Consider the following 18,967-nt stretch of genomic DNA (forward strand, 5'->3'; position numbering starts at 1 on the left):
TAAAAAAAATATATATATGTTATAAACTTAGAGAAACTCTAAGTTTATTGGCCTATCACTCTTGATAGAATATAAAGAAATAATATATGTATTTCTCCAACAAACTTTCTTATTCACTCCAAAATCACTTTACAAATGAAATACATGGTAGTATTTATAGACCACCAAAATTGTTGTTACAAAATACATCATAACTATTTTAATTACAAATTATAATGGGGGATACAAAAGGGTGTATAACATAATGGGTATTAAAAAAGAATATGAAGAGGTGTATGCATTCATATATACATATTATATATAATACTCCCCCTTGAATGCATACCTCTTTATCATATACATCCTGCCTCGTTAAAAACCTTGCCTGAAAAAATCCAATGGGATAAAAATCAAGACTAAGGAAAAGAGTACAGTTGTATAATCTCCCCCTCAAATGAAACTGATATCTTTGACGCATGCCAATATTATGTACGAGTTGTTTGAACACCTTTGTTGGTAATGCCTTTGTAAACAAATCTGCTAAGTTCTGACTTGATGAAATTTGTTGAACATCAACTTTGCCTTCCACTTGAAGCTCGTGAGTGGAGAAAAATTTTGGTAATATGTGCTTGGTTCTGTCGCCTTTAACATAACCATCCTTGATTTGGGCGATGCATGCCGCATTGTCTTCATATATTACTGTGGGACTTTTCTCGATTAATTTCAGTCCACATGACTCATGCACATAATGTATTAGTGATCTGAGCCATACACATTCACGCCCAGCCTCGTATAATGCAATTAATTTTGCATGATTTGATGAGGTGGCTACTAAAGTCTGTTTGGTTGAACGCCATGAAATAGCAGTTCCACCATACATGAATACATATCCAGATTGAGATATAGCTTTATGTGGATCAGATAAATACCCCGCATCTGAATAACCAACTAATTTGGTTATTTTAGCATCATCATGCCTTTCAAAATATAGTCCCATGTCACTTGTTCCACGTAAATAACGTAGAATGTCTTTAACACCATTCCAATGTCTCTTTGTTGGTGTTGAACTATATCTTGCTAGTAGATTAACTGAAAATGCTCTATCTGGTCGGGTATTATTAGCAAGATACATCAATGTACCAATTGCACTGGGATATGGTACTTATGGACCCAAAATTTCATCATTATGTGCTGGAGGACGGAAAGGATCTTTATTAATATCAAGCGATCGAACTACCATAGGTGTCAATGGATGAGCTTTGTCCATATGAAAACGCTTAAGAACTTTTTCTATATAGTTCGATTGATGAATGAAAATTCCACCCTTAGTATGTTCGAACTGCAGGCCGAGACAATACTTTGTAGTGCCTAAATCTTTCATCTCAAAACTCACTTTTTAAGTAAGCAACTGCTTGTCGAATCTCTTCAGGAGATCCAATAATATTCAAATCATCAACATACACAGCTATGATTACAAATCCCGACTCTGTCCTCTTTATGAATAAACATGGACTTATTTGATTATGGCAAAATCCTTTCTTTATTAAGTACTCACTAAGACGATTGTACCACATACGTCCTGATTGTTTAAGTCCGTACAATGACCTTTTCAATTTGATGGAGTACATATGACGAGACTTTCACTGTAATGCTTCAGGCAATTTTAATCCTTCAGGGATTCTCATATAGATATCTGTATCCAATGACCCATACAGATATGCAGTTACCACATCCATGAGCTGCATTTGCAGTTGTTCAATTATTGATAAACTGATTAAAAATCTAAGTGTGATAGCATCCACTACATGTGAATATGTTTCAGTAAAATCAATTCTGGGCTTTTGAATAAAGCCTTGGGCCACAAGTCTAGCTTTGTACCTTACAACTTCATTTCGTTCATTTCTCTTGCATATAAACACCCACTTATAGCCAACAGGCTTGATATCTTTTGGTGTTAGAATTATTGGTCCAAATACTTCTCGCTTATTTAGAGAGTCTAGCTCATCTTGTATGGCCTTTTTCCAACTTTTTCAATCATTTCGATATCTACCCATAGTTTGAGGATCATTTCCATCTTCATCCATGATTTGGATGGCTACAGAATAGGCAAAAATATCATTCATTTCAATTTCTTTTTGATACCAACCTAAACTGTTATGAGCATAATTAATAGACATCTTGTAACTGTCCTCGAGATCTTGCTCATTACTTTTAGAGTCATCAGATAAAATCGCTTCAGGGATTTTATCCTTAGAGACACTAGTGGTCACATTAGCATCGTGATTAATTGAGACGATATGCTCCTTTCTCTTTCGAGGATTTGCATCTTTAGAGCCAAGTGGTCTACCACGCTTCCAGCGTATTTGTGACTCAGATGCGTTTGATTTATTTAGAATCGCTTCAGGGACTTCTAAACGAGCTGGAACATTTTCAGCCTGAATATATGATTTTGTGACCTTTTTGGTATTTATCAATGCTTATGGTAGCCTATTTGCAACACTTTGCAAATGTATGATCCGTTGAACTTCAAGTTCACTATCATTTGTTCGTGGATCCATAAAAGATATAGATGTTGCATTCCATGCAATATCTTTCCTCTTAATCTCCTTATTTACTCCCCCTAATGCCGGGAATACGGGACATACACCGCACAACCAAACACATTTAAATGAGATATATTTGGTTCTCTTCCTGAGACCAATTGTAATGGAGAAAATTTATGATAAGCGGTAGGTTTAAGACGAATTAGAGGCGCTGCATGCAAAATTGCATGCCCCCATGCCGATGAAGGCAATTTTGACCTCATCAATAAGGGTCTAGTTATTAATTGTAACCGCTTAATTAACGACTCTGCCAGGCCGTTTTGAGTATGTACGTGAGCAGCTGGATGCTCCACAACTATCCCAATTGATTGACAATAATTATTGAAGGATTTAGAAGTAAATTCTCCCGCATTATCTAACCTTATCCTTTTAATAGGATAATCAGAAAAATGAGCTCTCAATTTAATAATTTGGGCTAACAGTAGGGGTGGGCGATCGGGTCGGGTTCATCGGGTCCCGACCCGACCCGACTCAACGGGTTCGGGTAAAAGGAGTCCGTTTGTTCGGATTTTTTTAACGGGTTTGGATAAACCGAAACCCGCCTATTTTTAATCGGATCGAGTTCGGGTTATAATACTCAACCCGATTAACCCGATCGGGTACCCGATTGAAAAAGGGGGAAAATTTTTGTAGGGTTTTATCCCGTCTCCTGCCACTTCTTCTTCCCTCTCAGTCTGTGTTTTCCCTCTCTCTCACTAACCCTTCTCGTCGTCTATCGCACAAGACTCGCTGTCACACAAGACTCGCTGTCGCCTTCTTGCCGTCACTCGCCGCCTGTCGCCGCCGCACGGTAAGGAATCTGTATATGATATAATGTTTCTGCAATTTTGCCTTCTTCCTTAGTTTCAAATTTCAAAGTGATGAAGTTGCTCTCTGTTTGCTGCTACTGTCTGTCTGTCTCATACAAGATACTCTTCTCAGGTGTCAATACGCAGCATGCTTATTTGTTCAAGCACCCTTCTACTGTTCTACACTTCTACATATGATCTTTAGAAATCTATTTATGCATTAATGGTAGGAACTGGAGAATCAAAACTTAGTTGAATGATTTCTTTAAATTAATGTCAGTATTTTACAGAAGCTAACTTAAATCAGAATTATTAGGCTCCTCATGGCTAACTTGGAAGACAGATTTCTGTGTACCAAGCGGTTCAAGTAATTTAAGGAATAGAATGAAAAACAAAAAAATATAAACAAAAGAAAAACGAATAGTAGTCTATAGATCACATTAAGAAAATTAAAGAATACTGGAGAGAGCTTGTTTTACACCTGCGGCAGCCATTTTCGAACGAAAGATACTGCTTTTGCTCAAGTGTTCTGTAGTTGGGTTAAGACGAATGTCAATTATTGGTTAGACGGAAGGACAACCAACAATAAATTGATCACATAATTCACATTAACAAAATTCTTGAAAGAAGGAGAAACAAAATTCTACTGTGTACGCACCATTTTCCATCATTATGAAGTCCTGAATTTCATGTATAGGGTCTCAGTTCTGCTTAAATTCTCAAAGTTAAAGGTTTAATGGGCTTCTGTTATTTTTTTGTTTTAGTGAATTTTGATTGAGATTAGAATCCAAATATTTATATCATCTAAGTTCATGGTAATTTGGTTTGTGCTTTTTTCATACCCAAATTTTGGAGGAAATATTTGTAATCACATGATTCACATCTATATCTGCCAAAGCAACATTTTCTTGTTGGGAGTATATTTCGATACTTTTTATTCAGTTAATTGGTTGATCCCTTCACTGATATAATTGTTCACTTTCTCCTAAAATTGTTCAAACTATTATTTGTGCTCAAGATTGGATCCGTAAAGATTCCAAGCCAATAAGCATAGAAGAAGATTTAAATGAAATTGAAATGTTTGAGCAAGGTACTTTTTATTTTTTCTTTTGCTTTGTTTTATATTAAATTCTATATACTTTTATTTGTATTAATCTCAATCTTTTTTTTGTTTGTTTTCATGTAGAGCTGACAAAATTGGGAGTCGATTCAACCATAATTGATATTTGATTGGACTACTTTGGAGTTTGGACTATTTTAGATCTAGTACTTCACATGTAATTGTAAATTGATGATTTGAATGTAATGACTTGATGGATTATTTTGTTCATGTTGGTTGGTAATGATGTTTGCAAAAATTGAATGTCTCTTGTGATTCTTTGCCATTGCAATTTATTTTATGAATAAAATTTCATTGCTTTATAATAATAATAATAAAAAAAAAAACTTGAGGACAACTACCCGAACCCGACTGTCGGGTAAACGACTAACCGGGTACCCGCCCTACTCGGGTTCAGGGTCGGGTAGTGTTATACACTATCCGACAAGTCGGGTACCCGACCCGACAAACCCGAACCCGAGGAACCCGACCCGATGCCCACCTCTAGCTAACAGTCTTTCAAAAGCAACATTTCGTGTTGACAACAAGCTTACATGTGACCAACGTGTTGATGCGTCAATCAACACCATAAAATATTTAAATGGCCCACATGACGGTGTTATTGGCCCGCATATGTCTCCTTGAATTCGTTCAAGAAACATAGGAGATTCTACATTCACTTTTGTCATAGATGGCTTTATAATTAATTTTCCAAGAGAACAAGCCGAACATATAAAATCACTTTTAACAAGGAACTTCAGGTCCTTTAGTGGGTGTCCATGTGAATTTTCAATGATCCTATATATCATTGTTTTACCTGGATGGCCAAGTCTATCATGCCACAAAGTAAAAATACTTTGATCAACTAACTTCGTGTTAGTGATACTATGTGTTTCAACGGAGCTTATCAATGTGTCATATAAGCCAGAAGTATATGTTCTCATTCTTTCTAAAACTTGCTTCTGGCCAGTTTTATATGTTGTAAGGTACAGATATTCGATACCATTTTCATTCATGGTTTCAATATGAAAACCATTTTGTCGAATGTCCTTGAAACTTAATAAGTTCCTTTGTGATTTATTAGAATATAAGGCATCATTGATATGTAATCTTGTTCCTTCAGGTAGCAAGATTGTAGCTCTTCCGGAGCCTTCAATAAGATTGCTAACTCCTTAAATAGTACTCACATTTGTTCTTGTCATTAACAAGTTTGAGAAAAATTTCTTGTTTCTCAAAATTGTATGCGTAGTTGCACTATCAACAAGACAATATTCCTTGTCATTGAGATTTGTAATGGCTTGATCCATTCTATATACATGAGATAGATATATAATAAGTAAAAGAAACACTTCATTCATAAAATATAAAAAATTATAAGATTAAAAGAAATATCCTATCAATGAAAGTAAACTTAACTGAATAATAGAAACATACTAATGACATATGAGACAAATCTAATCAACAAGCATGTCAAAATCCTCAGTAATGTCACCAAACTGTAGGGGCAGCTCAGGGAGATTTTTATCTTCATTTTCAATAGACTGAAAAAAATTTGAAGCATCCATGTGGGTATTGTCTGAGATTCCAGCCTCAACAAAATTAGTCTCAACTTCTTTACCCTTCGCTTTTACAGAAACCTGGTACAATTTGACCAGATGTTGTGCTGTACGACATGTACGGGACCAATGCCCAGACATCCCACATCTATAGCAAAGATTTTCATTTGTAGTTTTCTCTTGTTGATTCTTTGCCTTGTTCCCATTGTGCTTCTGAATAATGAGATTAATCCATGTATTACCACGACCATTACCGCGACCGCAACCACGACCACGGCCACGACCGCCATGACCACGACCATAAGAATGGCCCCGTGGTGAGCCATGGTAACGACCACGCCCCTTTCGTGAAGAAGTAGCATTTGCTTCAGGCAATGTCGCTGAAATTTCAGGAAGTGACTTGGAACGAGTGGGTCGGGTGTGATGGTTATTCAACAAAAGCTGATTATTTTCTTCTGCAACAAGCATGCATGAAATCAACTCTGAATAGGTTTTGAATCCACGTTCCCTGTATTGCTGCTGGAGTACAAGGTCGGATGCATGAAAAGTAGAAAATATTTTTTCCAACATTTGTTCATCCGTCACATCTTCTCCACATAACCTCAACTTTGATACAATTTGAAACATTGCAGAATTATATTCAACAATTGTTTTGAAATCTTGCAGTCGCAATTGTATCCACTCATATCTTGCACGTGGTAAGATTACAGTCTTTTGATGGTCAAATCGATCTTTTAAACTCTTCCAGAGTTGAAAAGGACTTTTGACTGTTAAATATTGAGACTTCAGGCTCTCATGAAGATGATGACGAAGCAAAATCATTGCTTTAGCACAGTCTTGCTCAGAAGCAATAGTATTTTCTTTTATGGTTTCTCCCAATTTGCTACTTGCCAAATGTAGTTTGGCATCAAGAACCCATGATAGGTAGTTTTTTTCAGAAACATCAAGAGCAACGAAATCCAATTTTGTAAGATTGGCCATTAAGCTACAACAAGTTTAATATGCACTTTTAGCATAATATTCAACATATACATAAAAGTAAAATAATATGTATTACACATGATATAAACTAAAAATGACATGAAATATTACTAACATTAAGTTACATATAAGTTACCATGTAATTAGTATGAATTATAATGGCATGTATACATGGCTTGAATCTTATAATGTTACAAATAGTAATTAAATGGTATTCATGCCAAATCATTTTCTTAATAAATAAATTTTGTTGCATATATTAGCAAAACATGTAAAATACATACATGGGCATATGAAACAAAACTATGTTATCGAAAAATTATCACAAATCAAATAAATAAACAAAGAAGCATCGGGCTTCTTGATCAAGCCATTATCTCAAAACACTTCTGGTGGTGAGAAAATTAAACATATACTTATCATCGCTTCAGGGATGATAATGCACATAATTGGTACAAAATATTTCACCTACTACTGGAGATGATTTTAACTCATTACTTACTTCAAGAAGCAATGAAATTTTATAGAACATATCCACTTCAGGGGATAAAATCAAGAATTGTATGCCTGCTTCTGGAGGCAATATCACATCCATTTCAGGGGATAAAATCAAAAATTATATGCCTACTTTTGGAGGCAATATCATCCACTTCAGGGGATAAAATCGAGAATTTATATATATATGTCTACTTCAGGAGACATCGAAATATATAATATAATTACGCATATTTTATTATGAAATATTCAAAAATAAAAGTAACTATGATATTGTAGAGGTAAACAAACAAAGAATAAAAATTATACTAATATAATTAATATTTTACCTTGATCGATCGTAACGTAACGTCGTGCTGATAACGTATTATAAACTTAGAGAAATTCTAAGTTTATTGGCCTATCACTCTTAATAGAATATAAAGAATTAATATATGTATTTCTCCAACAAACTTTCTTATTCACTCCAAAATCACTTTACAAATGAAATACATGGTGGTATTTATAGACCACCAAAATTGTGGTTACAAAATAAATCATAACTATTTTAATTACAAATTATAATGAGGGATACAAAAGGGTGTATAACATAATGGGTATTAAAAAAGAATATGAAGAGGTGTATGCATTCATATATACATATTATATATAATAATATATATATTAAGTCAATTAGGCCTTTTTAACATATTTTGAAGATTAAGGGAGCATATGCAACATTAAATATATTTTAGGACAATAAGTGTAATTGATATAATGTTTGGTTACCAATTTATATGATACGGTTACTCTCGCAATTCTTTCCTTATAGAATATTATTATTTATCACGTTATAAATTTTGGACTCCAAAATAAGAGTTATGTTTGGTGTAACAACCGTTGTTAAATTATTCATATGTTATTTATATCTAACAACTAATATTTATTACATTCTTAAGTATTTAACACACATTTTTATTACAATCAGTCAAAGCTCTTTTATTACTTTTTTAAATTAAAGCTATTTTACAAATTGTTGTCTTAAAGTTTTTATTAATTATAAATATTTTAAAAAATTATAAATATCTATTAAAATTAACGATTATATAATAAATATTATTATTTAATGGACCGTCACAATCAGTATTTGTTGAGCGATTATTTATTATAATAAAATATCTATAAAATTTTTGAATAATAAAAATATTATAATTATAATAAATTTTAGAAAAATGGGCGTAATAATCTGTAAATTAAAAAAGAAAAGAGGACAGAATCTTAATTCCTAGTACGCGAAAGTACTTGAAGTTACCAGCTTTGGAGAGTGGTCCTTTTTCATCTCATGGGGAATTCAGCTGACCTGCATTTCTCTGTGACTCTCCTATAACCATCCAACACGTCATCACTTTAGTATACGTGGCAGTCATGTTAAGCGGTTTGTTTGGAAGGTTGTGTGGGCATGGGCGCAGGTGATCGGGACCGCGACTCTCATGAACTGTGCAACAGAGTAACAAACCCCTCCCCTGTTTTTCTCTTTCTCTCTCTACGCCACAATCCACGTTCTCTCACCCCATTAATAAACCCACGTCACTCGATTCTTTGTTGGATTTTAACAGCTATAACTTGAAGAATTTCAGGTGATATTTGTGTGGAGAAGAGGTTTATAGGAGTGAAAACAGAGATCAGCTATGCCGGGGGAGGATATCGAGAGCAGGGTGGGGAAGAGCAATCATTCGTCTACAGCAAGCGCGTATTCGCTAGAAGATAGGGACCGAAATTGGGTTTCGTGGTTGATTCCGCTGTTTGTAGTTGCTAATGTTGTGATGTTTGTGGTGGAGATGTATTTGAATAACTGCCCAAAGCGTATCAAGAACAGGGTTTTCAGCTATGGAGATGACGGTGATAAGTGTGTGGCGAGGTTTCTTGGGAGGTTGTCTTTCCAGCCTCTGAGGGAGAATCCTTTGTTTGGGCCGTCTTCTTCCACGTGAGGATCATGTTTCTTTCTGGCCCTTTTTGCTCTTTTACTGCAGATTTTGGGTTTGGTTGTTTAAAGATTGTGGCTTTACTGTTTTTGGTTTGTGGTGGTGTCATGGATTCTTGATTGCTTTTATTGGTCAGGGATGTGTTTTTGTTGATACCCTTTTTTCTTCTTGCGAATTTGTTGGCACCCTTTTCTGAATCCTGGCTTATGATTCATTTTGTGCTGTGAATTGGGGTTTTCTGGTGAGGATTGAGCTATTATGGGCTGCCTTCTGTGTTTCTTGTTTGGAGCATGGCTGTCTTTTTCACAAAGTAATATTTTTGTTTTGAATTTCATGTGAAGATGTTATCCATGGCTTACGTTTGACTATTCTTCGTGTTTTGTCTATGAATGGCTCAAATTGTGAAATTTGCTTGTGGATTCCCAGTTAAGTATATTTCTTAATTACTGTATTGTTTAGAGTCATGTTCCTATTCTTCGTGTTAGTCTTTATTTGGTATTTCCTGGCAGTCCTCCTAGTCCCCGGGAAAGTTATGGGACTGTCTTTTCGACCCCCTTGTCTTCCTCTCTACAACTATGGTGAGGGAATTCTTACCTAAACCGGTTGGTGGTACCAGATGAATATGCAGAGCAAGCGTGATACATTTTCCATCTCGTGACCAAAGTACTTGTGAATAGATTTCCGTTGAGATGTAAATTGAATTAGTTTTTTGATTCTATGTTTGATATGAACTACCTCAAAGTTGGAAATTTATTCTAAAGCTGGTGTTATGTGAAGAGGTGTGGAATCCTCTCTTGATCATTGGTCTCTGTGTTCTCTATCTATGTCGATAATGGGAAGATTGAGAGGGTCAGCAAGCATGGAAATTTGGAAAAGAACAACACTTTTTCAAAATTTTGAAATTTAACTTTGTTTATTCCTTAAGTTGGAGTAGAACCGAATGATTTTCATTGATCGACAACCTTTATTTTTGTAATACTGAAGATTACAGAGATTGGGTGCTCTGAATTGGGCAAAGGTGGTGCATCAGCATCAAGGGTGGAGGCTTATCTCGTGTATCTGGTTACATGCTGGTGTTATTCATTTGCTCGCAAATATGCTCAGTCTTGTCTTCATTGGTATTCGCCTCGAGCAGCAGTTCGGCTTCGGTAAGAGCTGTCATCCAAAAATGCAGCTGACAAACGATGTTGTCTTTACACGTCTATGCGGTTTCTTTAACAGTTTATGATCTGTGTGGCAGTGCGCATTGGCGTAATCTATCTATTATCTGGATTTGGTGGCAGCATAGTGTCCTCCTTGTTTATACGCAACCGAATTTCCGTTGGTGCATCTGGTGCACTTTTTGGGCTTCTTGGAGCCATGCTTTCCGAGTTAATTACCAACTGGTCTATATATAGCAACAAGGTGAACGACTGTTACCTTATTCTTGTGCATGAGAATATTTTCACATCCGTTTTATATATTCTTGCATTCGGTTTGCAGGTCGCAGCACTGTTGACGCTTTTGGTGATAGTTGTAATAAACTTGGCTGTGGGAATTCTTCCTCATGTTGATAACTTTGCGCATATTGGAGGATTCTTGACCGGATTCCTCCTCGGCTTTATCCTGCTGCTCCGTCCTCAGTTTGGTTGGCTAGAACGCCGGAGTCTCCCGGTCGGTGTTCGTGCAAGGTCGAAATATAAGGCTTATCAGTATGTTCTATGGCTGATTTCTCTGACCCTACTTATCGCAGGGTAAGTTGTCGTCTCCAAACAATCGTCGGACGGCTTTCCATTTAATGCTTATTTACCTTATTGCTGCATATTTAGATAACTGAATTACATACTATAGATGTAACGAAGATCTCTAATCTGAATGAAGGTTTACCGTGGGGCTGGCCATGCTGTTCCGGGGCGTAAATGGATATGAACGATGCCACTGGTGTCGATACCTAAGCTGTGTCCCGACCTCCAAATGGAAGTGTGATGAAAGTTGAGAACTACTCCAATTGGGGTGTGAAGCTTTAAGTTTAGGTTTATAGTACAGGTGTAAATGGGAGTTGTAGTTTGGAATTGGTTAATCGGTTGTTGGTTTGTTATGGGGATGTGTTCATTAGTGTGTCTTCATCCAGACCACTTGTGTATTTCAGAGAAGCATGCTCTTGCCATCATTGTTTCATTGGTAGCTTCGTTGATTTTTTGTATCAACATCATACCTCATTCAACACATTAATATTTCACGAATATAATCAAACAATATAAAAGAAACAAAAATAATCATCGACGTCACATTACGAGTTTATTTTATATGGCAAATCACCCCAAGATACAACAACGTACCAAGATACCAAAGTCTTTACAGGCCACGTCTCAAGGCTTTTCTTCTAAATAAGAAATTTTAATTCGGATTTGATTCAATTATACAATAAGTATAATACATTTGTTGTGTGAGTGATATATAGTTTAAGAGAAATAGTTTATATTAAACAATGGGAACCTTTTCCTGAGACGAAATGAACTTTCTTTTGAAAAGATAATAAAAAAGGATAAAATTTAATTTATATATATATATATATATTAAAGGAATAAAGAAATGAATCTTTATGATAAGTAATTAATTTAATTATGCACACAAGAGTGCTATGTGCTTTTAAATAGGGATAATTAGATTTACATTCCTTCCTATGATGTATTTACACAAATTACTTTTATTTATTGAGTAATTATATATATTCACTGCAAACGTCAATATTATTTATATAAATTACCAATGCCTTTTGATGTTATGGATGATTTTTGTAATTACACAAAAATTGAAGGTAATTTGTATATATAAATCATAAACTACCTTTAGGTGGTCTTTCTTTTATTCATGCATTTTTTTTTAATCTTTCCAACGTTATGCCCTTATCTTCTTTTATCCACAATTTTTTTCAGAGGTCAAATATATATGACTTTATCATTATTATTATTATATTACTATTATAGATTAGATATTTTTCTTAAAAAAAAAAACAAATACTAGTTAAAAAACAGAGATGCTGAAATGGCGTCGCCCGGACTCGAACCGGAGACCTTCAGTGTGTTAGACTGACGTGATAACCAACTACACCACGACACCTTCACAGGATTTTATGCCGTAACTCTTTAAAGTTTTGTATAATTAGCCGTGAACTCTGTCCTGTCTCATCGCGAATGATGTGCCGGGCAACAAGAATTTATGAAAATTCCATACATAAAAGAATGTTGTCTGCAATCCGAGCATATCATCCCATGCTGCTGCTGTTTTCTGTTACATCATGTGTTGTCTAAATGTCTTTTGTATAAGTATTTCAAAGGTTGTGAGGGAAAATTTCAACTCGGATCGACTTTAACTAGATTTGAATCAATTATACGACAAGTTTTATGCACATATCATGTGATTAGTGTATAATTAAAAACAAAATTGATGAATATTGGTTTAGTTCGATCGAATCTAATTTGAGTAAAAGTTTCCCTCTCGTTCATCATTGAAGACCTCCAAGTTGGCCGATTAAGCAGTGAAAATTCACTTCGTGAAGATTAGGAGCGACATACATACATAGTTGTTTCAATTCAAGAAATCAGACAGACGAGTTTTTATTTGTGTGGTCAAACATTTTTACACACAATTGATCGACCACAAACAGCACACACGCATTACGAACCAACTCCTGAAACTAGGCAACATCACACCAGTTTTTCAGTTCTGTGTCAATCTTTTTCTACCGATGAATTTATATATAATAGGCACATAAAAGAAATCTGTCACCAAAGACCGTGACCGTCACTGGAGCTAAAACCGGTAGCGATCACCAGGGATAGGAGTCCCTTGCTTTCTTAACTGACCAGCTTGCATATAAGTACTGCTCCTTGTGTAGTTACCCGGCAGGGCAAAGCCCTTCTCAGAATTGGCATCGGATCCCCAAAACCCGTGGCCAGAACTCGCACTCGTCCCAAGTTCATGGAACTGCAGTCTCTGCTTGGGCGCACTCTGGGACCTAACCTTAGCCCGGGATGACTCTGTATTTGCCATGTAATTGGGGTAACTGAGATAATCACCAAACAAGCTTCTCGAGCACTCACTTCTCGCTGGAGTGAACGGCCCTCTTGGATTGCTAGCCGGCCTAGACGAAGCAGAAGAGTGCACTCTTGGGCTGTTCTCAGCTGTTCGAACCACCACAACTTGATCTCGTTCTGGTGGAAAGCTTGGTGATATTACGGACAACACTTCCTCCGATGATGTACTGGGATTTGGTTTCTGAAGCTTTGCTGAGAGTCTTGAGAAGGAGCTGGTATTTGAATGCTCTTGACCTGAGTAGTTGCCTGCTGAAAGATGTTGTGATGTTGAGAAGGTTTTATCAGTTTGTCGGGTGGTCTGGCGAGGCTTCCATGTGTCTATTTCGAGTATTTTGTCACTTCTCTCATCATCTTGGTGGTGGTTGTTCCATGCGTATTGTTCCATCCAGTGATCTAACCAGTTGGAAGCTAGGGTGGAGCTTTCTCTCTTCCCATTATAGTTCATACTTGGTCTGGAGTTGTATTGCTGCAGTTGCTGAAAGCCAGAGGACACATTTCAAACACACACTTTCTAAGCCGTTGTCTGAAAATGTAAAATAACAGTGCAAACAAGGGAAATCACAATCATGTTACCTTCAGGCCAGATCCACCGTGTTTGGCATTACCCGATCGATGATTGTAGTCTCTTAAACTTACAACTCCCTGTAGTAAAACGCATATGCAGGTACAGTCAGAGTGAACTAAATTTCTACAAGAATTATGCTTTCTTCTTTCTATCACTTACTGGATGACCAGGTTTAGAGATTTTGGTGTTGCTGTTGGATGACTCAGAACGATGTGCAGAGGCTCGTGCCTGGATTCGTGCCATTGCCTGCATGCGACGGAGCATGTCTGCGCTTTGCTTTCTGACCATGTGGCCTCTAACAAGGGCTTGAAGCTTAACCAGTCCCTTAAGTGCCCTTAATGCCCTCCTAGCCTTTAACAACACACTCACCAAGAATCAGACACCTTTTGATTGACTTTCATACATGGAAAATACATAATATTTCCTTCACAAACCAATTAAATCAGTATGATCAATTCAGCATCAAACTAGTGTTGTTCCAGAATCTACTTACATGATTTGTGGAAGGTTGTTCTTAGTGGACAATATCATTACATCTCACAAGTACAAAGTAAAGGCAAAAATAAAAGATACCAGTAATATCTTAGTAAAAGATATGATGTGTCTTATGTCCTCATGCATTGTTTGCTTAAGAGAAAAAGCCTCAGACATTAGCCAAAAGTTAGATAAAAGAAAGCCGCATCTCATCATAACTCCAGCTATAGAGCAGTGGCCACTCAAGCCAATCATTGCTCAAGAACAACGGATTATATGAATCAGCAGCTTTCGCAAGGGCTTTTTAAACCAAAATCCGACACAATCCCACCACTAAAAAGTACGATACTCTGAATTTAGCCATGTTTTCATTGGTGTAAGGGGTCGAAAAACTAGTGAGTCGAACAGACAACGACCTGAAAGCCACACGATGAGAAAAGAGAAACAAGATTGAAATTCTTCACAAATTGCCTGTCTTCTACAAACTCATCTCTATCTGTATACATCAACTCAGCCCAGTAGAGGACAAGACAATCAATTCTCAGTGATTGTGAGGTATCACACCCACTAGCATGGTGCACACTCTTTCAACATCAGCTACTATTTTCCAGAAGATAACAAAGTTCTCACAACATATGAAAATTGTGAATCCACTAGTTGTAAGGACACTTGTTTTGATATATCAAGAACCCAAAAAGACAAGATAAAACATTAGAAATGAACTGGGATAATTGCTCAATCAACCATTTGTCTGTACCATATGCAAGAAAGACAAGATGAGAGCTAATCTTAAAGGGATCAAATCAAGCCCTACTCTTGGGTTGCAATGAATTTTTAGCAGCCAAAGGTCCTAACTCATTAATGCTTCTTACATTCATATTATAACATTGTATATGTAAGGTAAAAACTACTTGAAGAGAAAACATGCGATTTATGACAAAGATTTATGAAAACCAAACAAGTTCCAAGATTCATGTTCCACGCTGATCAACAATAGTTGTCTTACTCGAAATGTAGCGAATTCAAGTTGAGTCATTAATTGAAACGAAAATCAGATCAATAATAGTATATACTAACCAAATAGGCCCGGAAAGCGGACTGAATCTTGATAGCAGCAGCCGCCCGCCGCCGGTCTACGCTAGTATAAGCTGCGACATTCCTCCCACTTCCACGGCCGCTACTGGTCAGCCTAACCACCTCGGCAGCCGCCTGGGCAGCCGCGAGAGCTGCCTCCGCCACAGCTGCAGTCGCCGCCGCCACGGCTATTGCATGCTTGTTAGCGTCCAGACCATCAACGTAGGGGCTCGCCACAGTGTCTTCATTACTGTCAGCTGATTTCGAGAGAGCCCACTTACTCTTCTTCTTCTCCTTCTCCTTCTCCTGCGGCGGAGGCTTTTTGGAGCTTAAAAATGAACGGAACCACTTGCTAGTCTTACCCATTAATTCTCATCATAGAGTGGTGAGGTTTTTGATGGGAATTGCGAGGGGGTATTTACTGGAGGAGAGTATTGAAGGACGCGGGATGAGGCGGCGAGTGGGGATGACGCACGGTGGAGTTGTGGCGGTAGTTGGAAGTTGGGACCCGGGAGTTTTAAAGTAGACGACGATTGACAGGTAAGACCTCTGGTCCAATTTTTTTCTATTCACCAAAAAGAGGTTTTTATGACTCTAATTGGATAAATTATCTTAAATTTTAAAAAGATGAAAATTTTATATTTCTATTCAATATTAGTATTTAATTGGAGAATAAGATTTTAGTTCGAATTGGATTTCATTATATATAGAATTATAAATAAAAAAATAATTGATTATTATTGTCAGCATAAAAATACTTATTATGTAATTGATCGATCAGGTTTGTAAACCAAATATTTTATTCAAAGTGCTATTATACTGTCTATTTCTTAATGAAATTTTTTAGCTACTAACTTTTATGCATAGAGCCTCAAGTTGAATGAAGTGACAATGGCTCGATACCAAAAGTCTATACTTAGTAATTCTATTTAGAATTAAAGTGTCATATTTTTTGTTATACCAGGTATTTAGGTGGTGAATTAGAGCTGAGAGATGCCCTCGTGATTGACGCCTCAAGAAAATTGATGCGAAAAAGTGGTGAGGGTGTTGTTAGAGTCTTAAAATCAAGAACTCTACCAACTTTATACCTCTGTCCTGTTGATCGCTCTATCATTTTTAAATGTCAATAAACCAACATATAAAATATATGAATTGATGTAATAAACTTAGTTCATAACTAAGGGGGTATTTTCAATAGATTATGTTTTTTTTGTAAGTTAATAAGAGTAAAAGTTGGAAGAGCTTCAAACAAAATTGAAAAGAAAAAGTTCCAGTGTTTAGAAAAACAACTTAATATTCTATAGTTTTACCAATAAGTTGCAAAAATGTATAATTAAAAAAAGTAATACTTTTAACTTATTTTCAGTAATAAATTGATAAAACATTTACTTTAAACATTTGCAAACATATTTCACTTATTATGTTTTTGGTTATTTAATTTGTCTAAGTAAAGAGTGGGAACCCAACCACATGAATTATGATGACCAACTTTATTGTTTTGATATGCATTTGTTTTGTACTTGTAATTATGCTCGTGAACTTGGTGGTTAAGACTCCGACAGGACAGCTCTTTGCTTAATTTGATAACATAACATAGTCGCGCGTATTACTTTCAAACTTCTAACAATATATGGTTTCTGCCAATTGCAAATAACGACTTTCTATGTATTTATGATTTTTTGTAGGGTGAATTACATTTTGCTATTTATGTTGTGTTCGTGTTTACATTTTGCTTCTTTTTTTTTATTTGTAATATTATTTTTATAAAATTACACTTTGTCATATATTATCATTTTTTTGTCAAGTTTTTTGTTGGAAAAACACAGCATTTGATGTTTTTTGATAGAAAAACTGACCGGAAGACGGACATATATTCAAAGTGCAATTTTGCAAAGTTGAGATAATAAGTTGATATAAAAAAAAGTTTAAATAATTAAATGTAAAAATGAGTATAGTTTGAATGACAAAATAAAATTTATAAAATAAAAAAATAATGAGAAATACAAGATTGGAAGTGGAAAATTAAATGTATTTGAACATGAACATCTAGTTTAGAATATTGAATTACAGAAACCAATCTTTCTATTAATTTTTGCAGTCATCTCAAGTATGATGTCGGTATGGACGTACTACACGAAATCGTCAGTGCACTTTTTTCTACCTCTTTTCTTCCCTATTTTTGAGGATTCTTGTTTTCTTGTCTTGTCCGCATATCTAGAGATGTTGAAAAACCTCTATATATGTAAGAAAGTAGAACCCAATTCCAATGTTAAAGATTCTATACAAATACCAACAGTCTTATGCAATTAAATCATCGATCGTTGATGTTATTATATTCATCCAATTGTTTTTTAATACGTTCTAAATAATAAAAATACCTTTAGATATGATATCAATATAGGAAAAAATACAAGTAATCTTCATGTAATATTGCAAGTGAGTATATTATCCCTTATAAAAAAAACACTTAGCAATTTATCTTTTTGTAATTTTTTACAATGCATAAATTTATCCCTCCTTTGTGTTCTTTAAAATAAAAAGATAAATTGCTATTTATTTTTTTTTTCATACAGGAATAATTTTCTTATTTATAATGTCACAGAGTTAAATTGCATTAAACCAAAAAATATATATTCAAACAATACAAAATACTTTTATTGTGTAATTAATCCTTTTTTTCTAAAAAAATATTGGGTATTTAATTACATTTTAAGTATAATGAATTCATCGATGCCCTGTTAAATATTTATCTATTAATGGAGATTTAAGTCCGTGAAAGGTAAGTGACTCTTTATTTAACAAAATTTCTCTCTCAACCAGCAAGACTATGAGGATGTGTTTGGATATGTGTTTTTTTGTATTTTTCGAGATAAGTAAAACACATGTAATGCTTGTTTTTGTGTTTTTACACTTATTTGCGTGTTTTTTGTTTTTCAACTTTTGATATAATATATATATATATATACATAATATAAAATAGACATGATTTGACAATAAACAGTAATTTTTGTCTCCCAAAAATACAACATTAAATATAAAATATTTATATATATGCATATTTATATATAAATATATATAATTTGACAATGAATAATGATTTTGTCTCCTAAATCCCAACATCAAACCTACACTATTTATTTTAAAATTTTAAATTATCCCAAAATACAAATCCAAACATATCATCTATTTTCAACACACATTTATTTATCTCTGTTTTTCTCTCTCTATCTCCAAAACACAAAACAAACTACTCAAACTACAAATCCAAACACAACGTGACCTTCTTGCTGTCTTTATTCTGACATTTGAGCTCGTA

The 18,967-nt window shown here is 35.2% G+C and overlaps 3 protein-coding genes, 1 long non-coding RNA gene and 1 other non-coding gene across 5 annotated transcripts; 2 read left to right on the plus strand and 3 right to left on the minus strand.

Moving 5' to 3' along the window:
- Positions 1–5,923: 5,923 nt before the first annotated feature.
- Positions 5,924–7,111, minus strand: LOC105160709 (uncharacterized). Its single transcript, XM_011078188.2, has one exon. The coding sequence runs from the start codon at positions 7,004–7,006 to the stop codon at positions 5,924–5,926; it is 1,083 nt and encodes a 360-aa protein (XP_011076490.2). The 5' UTR covers positions 7,007–7,111.
- Positions 7,112–8,966: 1,855 nt separating this feature from the next.
- On the plus strand, positions 8,967–11,619 carry LOC105160507 (RHOMBOID-like protein 3). The gene is made up of 5 exons (XM_011077909.3): positions 8,967–9,464; positions 10,447–10,610; positions 10,703–10,866; positions 10,945–11,195; positions 11,323–11,619. The coding sequence occupies exons 1-5, from the start codon at positions 9,169–9,171 to the stop codon at positions 11,435–11,437; spliced, it is 990 nt and encodes a 329-aa protein (XP_011076211.1). The 5' UTR covers positions 8,967–9,168; the 3' UTR covers positions 11,438–11,619.
- Positions 11,620–12,487: 868 nt separating this feature from the next.
- TRNAV-AAC (transfer RNA valine (anticodon AAC)) lies at positions 12,488–12,561 on the minus strand. The gene has a single exon. It is a non-coding gene; the product is annotated as a tRNA-Val (tRNA).
- Positions 12,562–13,013: 452 nt separating this feature from the next.
- IQD24 (IQ-domain 24) lies at positions 13,014–16,174 on the minus strand. Its single transcript, XM_011077911.3, has 4 exons — positions 15,655–16,174; positions 14,263–14,454; positions 14,112–14,180; positions 13,014–14,013 (listed from the first exon to the last, which is right to left on the minus strand). Exons 1-4 carry the CDS (start codon positions 16,015–16,017, stop codon positions 13,255–13,257), a joined length of 1,383 nt encoding a protein of 460 aa, XP_011076213.1. The 5' UTR covers positions 16,018–16,174; the 3' UTR covers positions 13,014–13,254.
- Positions 16,056–16,828, plus strand: LOC110011919 (uncharacterized). The gene is made up of 2 exons (XR_002287013.2): positions 16,056–16,191; positions 16,616–16,828. It is a non-coding gene; the product is annotated as an uncharacterized LOC110011919 (long non-coding RNA).
- The last annotated feature ends 2,139 nt before the right edge of the window (positions 16,829–18,967 follow it).

Source organism: Sesamum indicum, linkage group LG4 (assembly GCF_026168435.1).
Source record: "Sesamum indicum cultivar Baizhima isolate 11 linkage group LG4, ASM2616843v1, whole genome shotgun sequence".
Classification (NCBI taxonomy): Eukaryota; Viridiplantae; Streptophyta; class Magnoliopsida; order Lamiales; family Pedaliaceae; genus Sesamum; species Sesamum indicum.

What these genes read in the sequence shown, in the direction of transcription:
- LOC105160709 (XM_011078188.2), bottom strand. Translation starts at nt 7,006, where the DNA reads ATGGCCAATCTTACAAAATTGGATTTCGTTGCTCTTGATGTTTCTGAA.
- IQD24 (XM_011077911.3), bottom strand. Translation starts at nt 16,017, where the DNA reads ATGGGTAAGACTAGCAAGTGGTTCCGTTCATTTTTAAGCTCCAAAAAG. An exon ending in CCGCTTTCCGGGCCTATTTG is followed by an intron (nt 14,455 to 15,654) that starts GTTAGTATATAC and finishes GTGTTGTTAAAG; the next exon opens with GCTAGGAGGGCATTAAGGGC. An exon ending in ACGGTGGATCTGGCCTGAAG is followed by an intron (nt 14,014 to 14,111) that starts GTAACATGATTG and finishes TCTGGCTTTCAG; the next exon opens with CAACTGCAGCAATACAACTC.
- LOC105160507 (XM_011077909.3), top strand. Translation starts at nt 9,169, where the DNA reads ATGCCGGGGGAGGATATCGAGAGCAGGGTGGGGAAGAGCAATCATTCG. An exon ending in TTTGGGCCGTCTTCTTCCAC is followed by an intron (nt 9,465 to 10,446) that starts GTGAGGATCATG and finishes GTAATACTGAAG; the next exon opens with ATTACAGAGATTGGGTGCTC. An exon ending in CGAGCAGCAGTTCGGCTTCG is followed by an intron (nt 10,611 to 10,702) that starts GTAAGAGCTGTC and finishes TCTGTGTGGCAG; the next exon opens with TGCGCATTGGCGTAATCTAT.